Source organism: Gopherus evgoodei, chromosome 4, assembly GCF_007399415.2.
Source record: "Gopherus evgoodei ecotype Sinaloan lineage chromosome 4, rGopEvg1_v1.p, whole genome shotgun sequence".
In the NCBI taxonomy this organism is placed as follows: Eukaryota; Metazoa; Chordata; order Testudines; family Testudinidae; genus Gopherus; species Gopherus evgoodei.
Genome location: NC_044325.1, coordinates 44,844,849 through 44,859,103, shown reverse-complemented (window position 1 = coordinate 44,859,103; position 14,255 = coordinate 44,844,849). Strand labels below are relative to the sequence as shown.

General features: G+C 46.6%; 1 protein-coding gene across 1 annotated transcript in view; it reads left to right on the top strand.

Annotated features, from left to right (window-relative positions):
- TTLL5 (tubulin tyrosine ligase like 5) overlaps window positions 1-14,255 on the top strand; it is a 254,241-nt gene that overhangs the window by 80,780 nt on the left and 159,206 nt on the right. Inside the window, 8 exon segments of the mRNA XM_030559099.1 lie at window positions 1,896-1,987; window positions 6,780-6,851; window positions 6,853-6,894; window positions 8,056-8,147; window positions 8,617-8,679; window positions 9,798-9,836; window positions 10,956-11,113; window positions 12,122-12,422. Coding sequence (XP_030414959.1) covers window positions 1,896-1,987; window positions 6,780-6,851; window positions 6,853-6,894; window positions 8,056-8,147; window positions 8,617-8,679; window positions 9,798-9,836; window positions 10,956-11,113; window positions 12,122-12,422 — 859 coding nt within the window.

The window sequence follows — 14,255 nt, the reverse complement described above, 5'->3', positions numbered from 1 at the left end:
GTATTCAAAACACTGTGGTTGATGCTCTCAGCAGGTGCTTCTCCCAGGCCTACAAATGGAAGTTGGACTCTCAGGCCCTCCAAGGCATATTTCAGACTTGGAGTTTTCCAGAAGTGGACCCCTTTGCCACCTCTATAAACAGGAAGCATCATCTTTTATGTTCAAGAGGCGGTCTAGGTGGTCATTCTCTGGGGCATACCCTCCTCCAATCATGGACAATATTTTCCCCAACACCTCTAATAATGAGTATGATGAACAGAATCAGACAGGACAAAGCCAGGCTATTCTAAGATTCCCAATGTAGTTGAGGCAAGCTTGGCATCCTTACTTGTTTTGCCTGTTCCTCTGTCCAGTGATCAAGCTTCTGATCATCCCTCATTACCTCTCCCAAGACATCGGTTAATTGCTTCATCCCATCCCAGGAGTTTTCCGCCTCGGGGCATGGCACCTCAATGGTTTATAGGACTAGAGTATGCCTGTTCTGTGGAGGTACAACAGGTGTTATTAAAAAATAGTGAAGAATCTATCCAAAATACTCACCTTCAAATATGGAAAAGATTTAGCCATTGAAGTAAACTCCAGTGACTTACACTTGCATCTTCCTCATTCTTGATTATCCTAGATCACCTGCTGGAACCGAAGAAAACAGGATTATCAACCAGATTGGTCCAGGTTCACTTGGCTACCATAACAGCCTTTCATTCCCCAATGAAAGTGTTCTCAGTGTTCACTCACCCAATAACTCTGAGTTTCATCAAAAGTTTTGGAAACCTTTTCCCTCAAATGAAAAACCCCACTCTGACTTGGGATCACAATCTAGTTCTTAGATGTCTCAACAAGACCTACATTTGAACCAATGGCGACCGGTTCCTTTCTTCACCTGCCTATGAAAATGGTGTTTTTTGGTAGCCATAATGTCAGCCTGAAGAGTTGGAGAAACTGGGGTCTTCATGATAGGCCATCCTTTCATGGTATTCTTCAAAGACCAGGTTTCCTTACGTTCACACCCTAAATTCCTACCTAAGGTGTCATCTGAGTTGCATCTTAGTCAATGCATTCATTTTTCTGAGTTTTCCCCCAAAACCACACAATTCTCAACAGAAGGCTTTCTTTCAGACTTTACGTGTTAGAAGACATTGGCCTTCTATCTGGATAGGGCCAAAAAATGTCAGATGTCTCCTAGACTACTTACTTCCATTGAAGCCAGATCTAACAGATCTACAGTCTTCACCCAATAAGCTAATGAGGTGGATCTCTGGGCTTATTTTTGCATGTTATGATGCGGTTAGCAATTCAAGGGTGTTAGTTCACTCTACAAAGTTGCAATCAGCGTCTGTGGCATTACTTACAGATGTTCTAGTCCCTGAGATTTGCACAACCGCTATGTGGTCTTCAATACATATCTTCTCCAAACATTAGGCCTTGGTCCATGCCTTTAGATCTGATGCAGCAGTTGGCAATGTGGTTTTGTTTTCAGTGCTGCACCTGACTCTGGAGCCCTCCTCCCTGTGGGGATACTGCTCTGGAGTCACCTGAAGTGGAGCACCCATCGGGACACTTCTCCAAGAAGGACTGCAGTATCTGGTTCTTCAAGGTGTATCCCCTTACATTTGCTCCATTCCCTGCCCTCCTTCCTCTCTGTTTCAGAGTTTCCTTTGTGAGACTTTGCAATAGAAAGGGAACTGAGCACAGTTCATCTTCACAGCTCAATATAGCCATGGTATTGTGAGCATAAGGGCATGTAAGATCATTGCTTGGGTCTCCAGTCAAAGGTGCATGGGGTGCACTTGCATGTGAAGTGGAATGCCCATGGTGGGGGGATGCATCTTAAAGAACCACCGTTGTTGCACCAGGTGAGTAACCTCTTCTTCTTACATGTCTCCTTACTCCCAAAGGTTTTGTGTGCCAGGATCCGGGCCAGCGATCAAGCCGGGTAGCCCATCACTCATCTGAGTCTGCCAGAAGAAATCCCTTTCAGAAGCCTCAGGTAAGCAAGTTCAGCAACCCAGGACTTCGTGTTGCAGCTCTGAGGAGAATTCCAGGACAGCAGCTTTAATCAGTTTTGCCCAAAGGTGAAAGAGCCTGCAAGTGACTGTAGTGAGGCCCCTGGAATCCTAGCACAACTGTAGAAGAGGAGGCTTATGGGATGCGACTGTACTATGTGAGTCCCAGTCAGTTTCATTGTGGGTGACTAGCTTCAGGAATCCCACAGCTTTTTGAGTGTTTGTAAGACCATATCCGAGGCAGTAAGAGCTTTCATATTTGAAATTAGAGACTTATTTCCTCTTTGCCCCTGGTTTCTTTCATCTCCTTTCCCTTTGGACTGAGGCCGCATATGGCTCATGGTGAATGTCCAGTGTCCCTTCTGCTGTTAAAATGCTGGATCTCTGAAAGACTGCTCTTCCCTCATCTCTCTCTGTCAGCCAGATGGATCCCACAAATGTTGGTGGGGTCGGGAGTTTCCAGCCCATTTGTTTTCTCAGAGGCATTTCTCACCTCACAGGCACTGTGCACTGAATTTTAAATCAAAGAGTTTTAATTTCAATGAGAGTTTGTGAGCTGCCTGCAGTTGGCATAGTGACTGGAGCCCAGGTGCATGGAAATCTTTCTCTGTTAAGATTTTCTTGTGTGATTTCTTTAGTTCACTTCCTGAGCACTGGTACCCTCCAGAGAAATGGAGCAATTACTTGCTTTCTTTGTAATTGACCATTGGTTTGGGCTAGAGTTCTTTCAGTGAATCCTAAGCAGTAAAGGGGGAGCTGTAGCTTCTTGTGCATAGACCAATCTAAAGGAGGTACTTGGCCGCAGCACTGCTTGAAATGACAGATCCTTTCAAGATAATATCTTAAGCCCTTTGCTGTTCTTGTGTGTCAGCAAGGAGGGAGGCAATCTGGACACCACCACAGGCAAGAAGAATTTCTCCTCCTATGTGAATGCTTATTCTCCATCACTTTCTTAGTAAGCTGGACTAGGGTATTATCCCAGTGCCAATTGGAGGCTTATTTGTTCTCAGACTGCTGTGCAAAGTGCTGCTATTTTCTCATTTCTGCCCTTGTAATGGAATGTTGGACAGCATCCCGTTTCTCCCTCGGAACTGGAATATCTTGGCTATTCAATGAAATGGCTCCTGGGACTCCCAGGGTTTTCCCTCTTGGGATTTTTCCTCTCTGCTCTGCACAGTTCAACTGAACAGCATCACTTTCCTTTAATGGCTAGTAGGTGTTAATGCAAATGAAAAATATTTATCTAGTACAAACAAGATAACTTTGGTCTTGACGGTTGAGATAAGTTGGTTGGTTGCTTCTGTCACGTGGAGTTGTCTTTTCTGTTGTTCCAGATTGTGCATGTACTCAGAAGGTCTAAACATTTGAGCATTTGCCTGAAGGTTATTATGATGATTGCTGGGGATGGAGGTGATGCAGAATGCGTTTGTGCAGGGCATAGGCAAAATCGGAAAAGGAGGTGGTGGGACCCCATAGCCGTTCACCTGGACTTTTTAGCTATGGCCCTCATGCTACAGGGCATGTCCCACCTTGTCAGAGCTGAAGGTGTCTTGGCAGAACATGAGATTTTTATTCCAATTGTCTGTCTCTTGTAGTGCCCGATCTCTGCACAGTCTCGACTAACAAACACAAAGTTAGTAAGGCTTTATTCAATTTAATTTATTGATTTGAAAGAAAAAATTTTAAATTTTATCTTTTATAATACCTTTGATACAAATTATCCCAGAATGTGTTGCAGAACTAAATAGCCCAGGTAAAGAGATTCAGAGGTAAAGGAGAAAGGATGTTTCATCTGAGATTTGAATGGAGATGGAGAGATACAAGAAGATTATTCCAGATGGCAGGAGCTGCAGGGAGAAGGTTCTCAGCAGCGGCAAGATTGTTTTTAAAAGTCAAACTGGTGTGATCACCTGTCCACAAAGGTGCAAGACGGTGGCACTAGCATTTGCATGCTGGAGCCTGGAGACCTGGGATTTGGGGAGACCATAGAGAAGGAAACTGCAGTAGTCAGGGTGGAATAGCAGTAACAAATAGGAACAATATCACAATTGTGGGTGGAGAGGAGTGTAGGATTTTGCCTAGGTCATGGAGGCCAGAGACAGAAGAGGTCTGGGTAAAGGAGGCTAGAGAAGATAGAATTGTATTGGAGAAGGGCTTCTCTTGCCCAAGAGAAGAAATAATTATTGTCCTTGAGACAGCCATCTGAAACAAGTGTTGAAGTCACAAATGCACTAGAGCAAGATGAGCTGAGAGGGTGACAAGAAAGGATTTGTTAAAGGCGTTAGAAAATATTTTGAGTTGTATGTCCTCAGCATAAGTCAAAGCTAAGGTTAAGGGTAAAAGTAAGTTCCATAACGGGAATGATCTTGTAGTAGCTGCCATGGATGGTTAGATCAGGGTAGGGCCATGGTGTGGGACTCAGAGGCATGTGCCCATCTTTGGAAGCAGGTCCAGCAGGTGGTCTTGTCCACAGTTCTTCAAAAGATGCACTGTGGTCAAGGAGGGAGCAAGAACCTTCTGAAGTCATTATCTACTCAGAGGAGAGAGGTTTCTGTGCTATGATCAGAGTGAAACTTACACTGAAATATTAGAGGAAGTTGTTGGACAAGAGGTAAAGAAGATTAGAGAGAGTTTCTTTCCTCAGCACTTAGACAACAGTACAGTCTCTGTAGAATTGAGCATGTGGTTGAGAGCCAGAAACGGCTGAGTTCTACGTTCAGCTTTGACACTGAATAACTGATTTCCCCTCTCTGCTTGTTTCCCCCATCTGCAGTGAAGAGACTGCCTTACCTCCAGGGATAGGGCCATGGAAAGCATGTAAGATGAAAAATTCTCTTCTAATGTTTTCTTTAAGAATCATTTATGATGTGGTGGGTATAGTGTTGGAGTCAAGGAAAGGTTTTTAGGAAGTGGATGGATGGTGGAAGATTTTGGAGAGTTAAGATAGTGAGGCAAAGGAGTTGATAGTGGTGACGTAGGGGAGCGAATGCAGGGAGAAAGGATATGGAATAACCAACATGCTCAGAGTCTGACTGATCACCATTTTTGGGCTCAGGAAGGAATTTTCCACCAGGTCAGATTGGCAGTGATCTTGGGGTTTTTTGCCTTCCTTTGTAGCCTATGTGTGTGCGTCACTTGCCAGGATCATCTGGGTATATTTCATTTAATCATTTTATCTGTCATTGCAGGGGCCTGGGGCACTGATGCACCTTGGTCTCTCCTATTCTATGCCTGTGGCACATAATAGTCTAGTTTCCTGTGGGTTGTAATACTTTGGTCTAATTGTGGTTGTTGGGTTCAATGGGTGGTGTTGGTGGCCTGTGATATACAGGAGATCAGACTAGTTGATTGAGTGGTCCATTCTGGCTTTAAATGCAGTGACTCTAGTGCCTCCTGTTTACTCATTCATTTTTTTCCCCAGCCAGACCTCTTTGGGGTCCTTTCTATCTAATCACTTTTCAATAGGCTGTAATGAAACATTTTCAGTTGGCACCTGCTATGTCAGCTTTCCCTCTGGTTCTCACCACATGAATTGCCTCGCAGCTTGACCCAACCTGCTCCAGTGCAACATCCATTCCTGTTGCAACTTCATCCTCAGCTTCTGTCATTGTGCTTGTGGTTTTGTGGAGGTTGCCACAACGAAATTATATCGTTTTACTTACTAGTTCCGATGATCCTTACAAATAAGAATACAACTGGATCTTGCATTCATCTTCATTTCAGTATGTGTCTGTGGGATACTCCCATGGTTTAATCAATTTGAGGTTCTTCCTCGTTCTTCACTTCTGTGCTAAGAAGGGGGGTTGAATGCCATCTGGCGGAATGAGCTAGGCTCGTCTTTTTTGTGTCTTTCTACAGAGGAAACCTTCCTGAGCTGTACCAAGGGCCTCAGTTAAACTGTTCCACTATCCGTCAGAATTGTGTTTGGTCACCACTGATCTAAGTTTTTGTCAATTTCTTAGGACCTGACAGTTCTGCTGCTTTTCAAATACTTCTGATTCCAGGCTCATCAATTGATCTATTGTGACTATCAGGCCCTGACTTCAGGTTAAGACTTTGTGTGCTAGAACTTCTGCAAATCCTTCCTTTTTTAGGTTCTTGCTTTTCTAGTCTTCCTTTGCCTTCTGTTTTTAATCTGTGATAGCCACTTGGCTGTGGAGTATGGCTGTATGAAGAGGAAAAGTCTCTGTTGAATCCCAGGAGCATCAGATTGTGGTCTTTCAGATTTGTGAGCTGAGAAGAGAGCATGATGGATATTGAAATGAATGTCCCATCTTTTTCCTCCTGCAACTTCATCTCTCTAATTAATTACTAGAGTCCTTGCAGCCTGGCTGGGAGGGTGAATCCTGACTTGGTGCCCCCTGGGATGTGGATCTCACTTGCCTGGGGCCTGAGACTGTTAATCCTGGTTCTGATGCCCATGGGCTGTTAATCTTTTGGTGCTGGGGGCTGGGAGTGAAAATCCTCGCTGCAGTGCCTCTGGGGTATGTGTCATGGTTTTCTGAAAGGGGGTTAGGTATGTGAATGTTGGCACTAATGCCTGGTATCCTACTGTTCTCAAAAACTGGGAGTGTGAATCCTGACATTAGTGCCCAATGGAGTGTGGCATCCTGCGCAGTTGGAGACTGGGAGTGTGAATCCTGGCTCTGGTGCCCTGGAACATGGATTCTCCTGAGCATGGGTGCTTGGAATTTGAATTTAGCTATTAATTTTTAAAATAAGTTTAGAGAGGGAATAAGAGTGACAAACATCTGTATCAGACTATGTTTTCTACAGCGTGTCCGCCCTCTGTCTGCCAGTGATGCTGAGGTGAAAAACGTGGTGTCCTCAGGCAGGGAAAAGGTAGTTCGGAAAGCAGAGTGGCTCCATGCTGGGTCTGTCCATGGAGGAGGTAAGGGCTGTTAAATATCTGATACTGTATGTACCTTGGCTTTGGGACAAACATGTGGGGATGAGGGAACACAAGTAATTTAATAATCCAATGTAATTTTGGATTAAACAGTTGTTGCTGCCAAATATCCACTGCCTCATGAGAGGGCTGTCTGGCCCCAGAGTGGGACAAACAAAGTGATAAGGGAGACCTTTAGAAAATGGTTATTCTGAGTGAAACTGCTGAATTTTACTGTTAATAGTGGCTCCATCCCAGAGGGACCCCTCCCCCTGCTATGACAAGAGTGGCATATATGCTGTAAAACAGTCGTGGGCAAACTTTTTGGGCCAATGGCCCATCTGGGTATGGAAATTGTATGGTGGGCCATGATTGCTCACAAAATGGGGGTGGGAGTGCGGGAGGGGGGTGAGGGCTCCAGCTGCGGGTGCAGGCTCTGGGATGCAGTAGGGTGCTCCAGGCTGGGACCTGGAGGGATTTGGAGGGCGGGCCGGGGATCGGGGCTGGAGCAGGGGGTTGGGGCATAGGAGAGGGTCAGGAGTGCAGGCTCTGGGTGACACTTACCTCAAACAGCTCCTGGAAGCAGCAGCATGTCCCCTCCTCCAGCTTCTATGCGGAGGCGCAACCAGGCAACTCTGCACGCTGTCCTGTCCGCAGGCACCACCCCTGCAGCTCCCATTGCCAGCCAATGGGAGCTGTGGAGGCGGCGCTTGGGGTGGGGGCAGCATGCGGAGTCCCCTGGCTGCCCCTCCACTTAGGAGTTGGAGAGGGGACATGCTGCTGCTTCCAGGAGCCCCGCCGAGCCACTGCACGCATGAAGCGGGGCAAGCCCCTGACCCCACTCCTCAGCTGGATTGCCAGAGCAGGGCAAGCTCTGGACCCCACTCCCCAGCAGGAGCTCGAGGGCTGATTCAAACATCTGAATGGCCAGATGCAGTCCCCGGGCTGTAATTTGCCCATTCCTGCTCTAAAAAGCTTTAGGATCCTTCAGTGCTTACATGTAGGATGACATTATTGTATAATGATGTCAAATTTACACTAGTCACTCCCACAATTGCAGGGTTAATGGCAGCCTCATCCTCTGGAATCGAGGCCCTGCCCAGAGGATAATTTTCACTCCTACTATCTGTTTTACTTGGATCTTGTTTCTTTCTCTGATCCCAGATAAAAGTTCTGCGTCGAGTGAAGGAAGAGAATGAGCGGAGGGGAGGTTTCATCCGGATATTCCCAACGCCACTAACATGGGATCTTTATGGGTGAGGAGAAATCCCCAGTGTGTTGGCTCAGTGTCTCCCTGTCTCTCTGTTTTTGGTAATAGGATGTGTATGTGAATTGAAACCAGGTTTGTGGTTGGGGATGGGGGACAGAACTATCAGCTCCCCCTCTCTCCTCCGGTTACCCTGATGCATGCTGTGTATCCCACCCTCAGAGCCACAGGTACAGAATGGGCTTCACCCCTGGATGACACTAGATTCTGCTTTTCCTTTTCCCTTATGTCCTGGTTTGCTTTTTTCACCACACACTGTGCCTGCCTCCCACAATGTTTAGGTGCCAGGCAGTGACTGACTTTCTTCTCTCCCCTTGCCTGTTGAATTGCACCATATTGTTTCAATGCCTTTCTGTTAGGGTGTATTTTATGAACGTCTTCATTCTGTGTAAGGCCTCCTTCACCTTTTCATTGTGTTGGCCTGAGCTTTAATCAGTCCCCTCCACCTGCCTTTCCAGATCCTACTTAGAGCACAAGACAACAATGAATTATATGCTGGCCATACGTCTCTTCCAGGACAGGTAGGAAACAGGAGAGCCGGCTCTGGCAGCCTGCACTGTATAGGGAACACCTGGGAGAAGGAACAGAGGGGACTGAAATAGAGCAAAGAGGAATAGCTCTAAATAGCTACAATATTGTTGGCCACTGTGTTGTGACCTATAAGGGTGGGAATAGCCATACGTTATTTCCTCGGTACACAAGTGAATACAAAGCTACCTGTCCCTCCAAACAAAGTCTTCAGAGGGTCCCTAAAGCTTGGAAAGGCCCATCTTTGGACATTTGCAGGAGGAGAAGGAGATGCACAGCATAGTGTGCAAAGGGCATGGGAAAGCAACCACGGGGCAGGGGAGGAAAGAGAAGGAGGGTGCATTGAATGAGTAATACTCAGTGGCATTGTATAATGAGGAATACACACATTTACAGGCTTAGAAGCCACTGAGGGTTATACAGAGGTTGCAACAGTTCCTTATACCCCTTGCTTTGAATTCAGCTTCACACTACAGAATGCTCCCTCTTGTAGGATAGGCACTGAAGCCTTTGCCAAAGCTCCAGTGCTGCCATATGTACCACCAGCTGTGCAAGCACTGTTGGAAGCCCTACCTCTCCACTCAGCACTCTGAAGGACACAGCAACGCATGCTGCTGTGTGGACCTCCACTGAAAGCTGCACCCAGCATCAGTGGTCCTGTGTCTGGGCCTGCAATAGTTTTCTCTCCCTAGTCTGGGCTCCACAGGAAGCCCATTTGGGAGTGAGAAGTAATGTTGCTGATGAAGATGGGGTGTCATGATTGGAGGCCCTTATAGCTGGAATCCCAGCATCAGGAATATAATTTTAGCCATACGCCCAGGTCTCACTTGCCTTCGTGCTTTGGGGGATGTTTGTTAGCCCTTTGGCTCCAGCTGGCAGATCCTTCAATATGAGCTAAAGGAAAACAAATTCCTATTGAAAGAGAGCTGCTTGGACTTCCTGTGTCAGGGCCTTATTGCCCTTCTTTGAGGTGGGGTTTTCAAGGAACTCTGCAAACTTGGGTGGCCTCCCTTTGTATGCCAAGGACTTGGAGAGCTTGGCAAATCTTCCAGTGATATAGAATGAGTTTGTGGTGCTACCCTGTAACCTGCTTCCCTATCTTCCTCCGCAGGGCCAGGATGAGAAGAGGCCCAGTTTCTGGAAGAGCCCAGTAAGTGTCTATTTAAAAAAAGAGTGCCTGCATTTGTAGGGCTTTACTATTAGTTCATACTGTTCTGGCATCAGCTCACAGAAACCAGGTCAGTAGCTAGGAACCCCAGCACTCATCCTGCCATCAGTAGGTGGATCTCTGTGGGAAAACCTGACAGACTGAAGTTGCCCCCCTCCTAATAACCAGCTCTGTAAAGTGAACCCTGTGAACAACCCATTGCCCTGTTCTTAGAGAGCTAAGTTTTTAGGGGACAGGTTTTTGGGGCTTTTCATCTCATACTTGCTGTGGTGAGACTCAAAGAATGTTGGAGGGTCTCTCTCGTTCATGATCGGACCCTCCCAGGTGATACAGAATGGTACAGACTGTTTCTTCTGTAAGGGATGAGATTCACAGACCTCAGGTGTCCATGTCTCTTTTTTTGGTAGATCCCAAGGGTGTGGGAAGCAGAGGGGAAGGCAGCAGGAAGCTCTCTGGTTGCTCTAGTTACACTCAGGTGCTTTCTGCTGGAGCTCTTTGCTCTGGCTCAGTTGTCATGTTCCTGTCTCCCCACAGAGCAGTGCAATGCCTCAGGGTTTTTGCTTAGATTGGGACAGGATTGCACAAGAGCTGGCACTTTGTCCACCAGAATTATGTTAAAATTCTGGGTTCTGACTTAACCACACTTATGAACAAGTTATCTGAATAAGAGATTATGTCAGGTGGAATTTGGGTTAAGGATCTTCCACCTCAGTGTCTTGCATGACTTTATATTTCTAGCGCCTCTCTCAAGGCTCCCTACCATTCTGCTTGGAGCAGCTGCCATCTGAGAAGGAGTTTCCTAAAGTGTGACTAGCTCACATATGGGCCGCAGAGTCAATAGGGGCATGGTGACGGAGACATGAGCTTTATTGGGTCATGCCTTGAGTCTGCATCCTCACCATGGTGGTTTGGGGAAATGCTATCCCACAGTCTGTGCAAGACTCTGACAGAGCCTTTCCCTCTAACATGATATGGGCTTAACTGAGAGCAAGATTAGGTTGGGCTTCATTGTTTTTCTAATGTAACAGGCAGACACTAAGATGTAGGCCATGATGGGGGAGACAAGGTGATTGAGGCTGCTGTCTTTATTGTGCTTCCCAGAGCTGCTCTTAACAGGGGAGTGGATCTGGGGCTGGAAGCCATGGATTCTAATGCTGAACTTCATGCTGCATTGTATGAGAGGAAGCTCCTGTCGCTGGAGGTACGGAAGCGCAGACAATGTCATAGCAAGATGAGAGCAGCACGGGCAAGACCGCCAGGTATTTATGGCTAGGATTCTAGATGGCAAGAGGGTAAAGCCAGGCTAATGAGGGGTGTATGTGATTGAGTCCCCAGGGAGCAGGGCTGCAAGAGATATAATGCAGGTCTTAGTGGGCTCTTTTGGCCCTGAGGATCATGCTCAGAAGGCAGAGACTCAGTGGTCAGCATTGATTTTTTCACTCCATTCTAGTTCTGAATGGCCTTCTTCTGATATGCCATTCCCTCCACAGTTCAGCTGCATATACCAGGGCTGTGGGGGTAAACCTCATCTGAAGGTGTAGTCACAGCCTTTTTCTGGGGACAAGAAATGTCTGTGAAAGCAGGTGAGTGCTTATGCTTTCCTGTCACCCTCCACAAGAGGCTGAAAGTCAAGGGTTTTCCAGGTTGGATCTCCACCATGGCACCAGCTAAGCCCAGGGAGCAAGGGGCAAGCTTGCTCATTGGAGCGTACATTGGAAAGACTGAGAGCATTTCTACACTAGCACTTACATTGGCAAAACTTTTGTCGCTTAGGGGTGTGAACCCCTCCTCCCCCTCCCTCCCAAGTGACATAAGTTTTTCCGACATAAGCGCTTGTGCACACCTCTATGTCAGTGGGAGACACTCTATCAGCAGTATATTAGTGTACATGAGAGTAAACAAAGGCAAGGAAATCCAGACTAATATAAGAACCAGAGATCAGGTAATGTATTAACCTTGACTTTGCCATGGAGTTAGGATATGATTCTGGACAAGTCATTTTATCTGTTCTTACTGTTCAGAGGAGGAAATGAAGGATAGTAGCCTTCAGTTATCTTCTGGTGTTGGGAGGAGGGATTTATAAGCTGCTTTGAGATCCTTGGTGGAAAGCTCTAGTGAAGAATGAAGTACAGTGGTGAAGACTTGGCTGTTAGAGAGGGTTCTTGGACTTCCGGCAACAAAGAGTGTGGGCATAAATGAAGGGGTGATGGGTAACAGGAAAGATGTTTTGTTGTTCTTCACCATTGTTGGTTTCCTCCTCATTTTAGGGACTTCCAAGCTAAAGGAAATGCCTCTCAAGTCAGATGCAGAGAGTGAGGAAGAAGAGGAGGTACATGAGGATGAAGAAATAGAGGTAACTCAGGATGAAACTGCTGCCTCTCTTACGGACATGCAGGTGAAATGCAAGCCAAACCTGTCGGAGATGATGGAAGCTGTCTGCCGAGAGAACGTGCTGAAAGACCCTGAACAGAAAGCTGGAGGTGGTGGGGCAGAGCTGCTTCTCCAAGAAGTGGATCCAGAGCCTCGATTTAACTTGCTGCAGATTCTGCAGGAGAATGGGAATCTAAGGTAAGAGTCAGTAGGCAGATTATTTCAGTAAGCATAGCAACTAGTATCAATGAATACACAGAGCCTGGGGATATTCAATAAGTTGTGAACCCCACCCTTCCAGGGACAGGAAGGTGGGAGAGCCTATAACAAACATGCCTAGATTTTGCTTAACTGCAGACTGCATTGGCATCTAGTTTACACAAAATGGAGACAAATGCAGGAGCCTTCACCTTATCAATCCTAGAATGTGTGACCCCAGCATTGCACACTGGGACCTAAAGTCTCCATGGGCTGTTTTCTTAAAACAGGTGGCTGAGCTTCACTTTGGCTACCCCAGCCTTCAAAATTCCTCCGATTTGATGCAAGGGATCTCCTGTTGAACTGTAAACCTTTGTGTTCATTATCTCTTCTGTTTTTCGTTGTACTGTATTTTTATTGTACATTAAGCCAACAAATGAAGGCTGAGAATGGAATTCCCCTGTCTTTCCCACCTCTCATAAAAGCAAACTTCCCATTCTTGTGCTTTTGTTCTTGAAATGAATTTTTCTAAGGGCTTGTCCACATGGTGAGCTACTGCACAGCAAGCCAGTGTGTGAATATACAGAACACCAGCTTGCTGTGCAGTAACATCCCATTGGACACTGTTATAGCACAGTGACATACTAGTGAACTTCACTCTGGGACTTTCAGTGCACTTTAACAGTGTCCATGTGTGATGTAACTGTGTGGCAAGCTGGTGTACTGTAGGTTCGCTCTGAAGCTTGCTATGCAAACAATCCCTAACTCTGGCAATAGCCACTGAAATGCCAGATTGCAGTGTCCTGAGAGCAAGACAGAAGTGTTTTGAGGGTGATGAGGCACTGAGAGATCTGATTGTCCAGTGTTGGGAAGGATAGGGTGGAGTGTGCTCTGGTGCTTGGCTGGACTGTTTGCAAAAAGGGTGGGGTGGAAGAAAAGTTTGGGAACTCTCCAGCTTGTGGCCTACTAGATAGGAAGGTAATTACTCTTCTCGATAAGTTGGAGAGACAGAGTACCTATCTGCTGGGGGGGTACATTATAAGGGATGGGGGGGGGAGTATCCCCTTGCTGAACAGAAGAGGGGAATGGGACCATTATGGTGATAGGGATGACTGTCCCTCTTCTGGATAAAAGGTGTTTTGATTGTTTGTCATATCTTATACAAAATTGTCCAAGCTTATAGAAAACAAGATTTCATTGACCACTATGTGACCTGCCTCTTCTTTCCCAAATTAGTTTCCATGAGGCTGGGAGGCCTCAGGAAACATCAGGAGGAATTTAGGTTGCACTATTATCTTGCTTTGGCTGAGACACGTGCTGCTGTGGTGTCTGTAGAGGGGAAAATTTGGAAACAGGTTTTCAAAGCAGACACAGCAGTACTGACCTCACCCACTCACACACAGGGCAGCCAAGTCCTGCTAAGAATGCAGGCTTCTGTCAAAAGTTTCTGGCAGATTCCTACTCAGCACCCAGCCCCATTGGGATTCCCCCGGAGCAGCTAAGGAGCTCCACACAGCGTAAGGCATGCAGTGATTTCATGTGCAAGGATTGTGCTGGACTTGGCCCCGTCTGATTTTGTCACTGATGGAAAGCTTGGCTGCAGAGTCAGCGGGCTGAGGAGCTGAAGTTATGAAAATCTCATCCGAAAGAAACCAGACCTGTCCCATGCAGCCCTTCTGAGAGACAGGATGTTCCTCAGTCCTCCAGCTGGGCCTATCCAGCCAGCTTCTCTGCCTCTCATCCTTCTAGCAGTATTGATAGGTAGTGACAATTATTGGGGATATTATTATATTCCCCACTATGCGATCCCCAGGGGAATCACCAGTAGAGGAA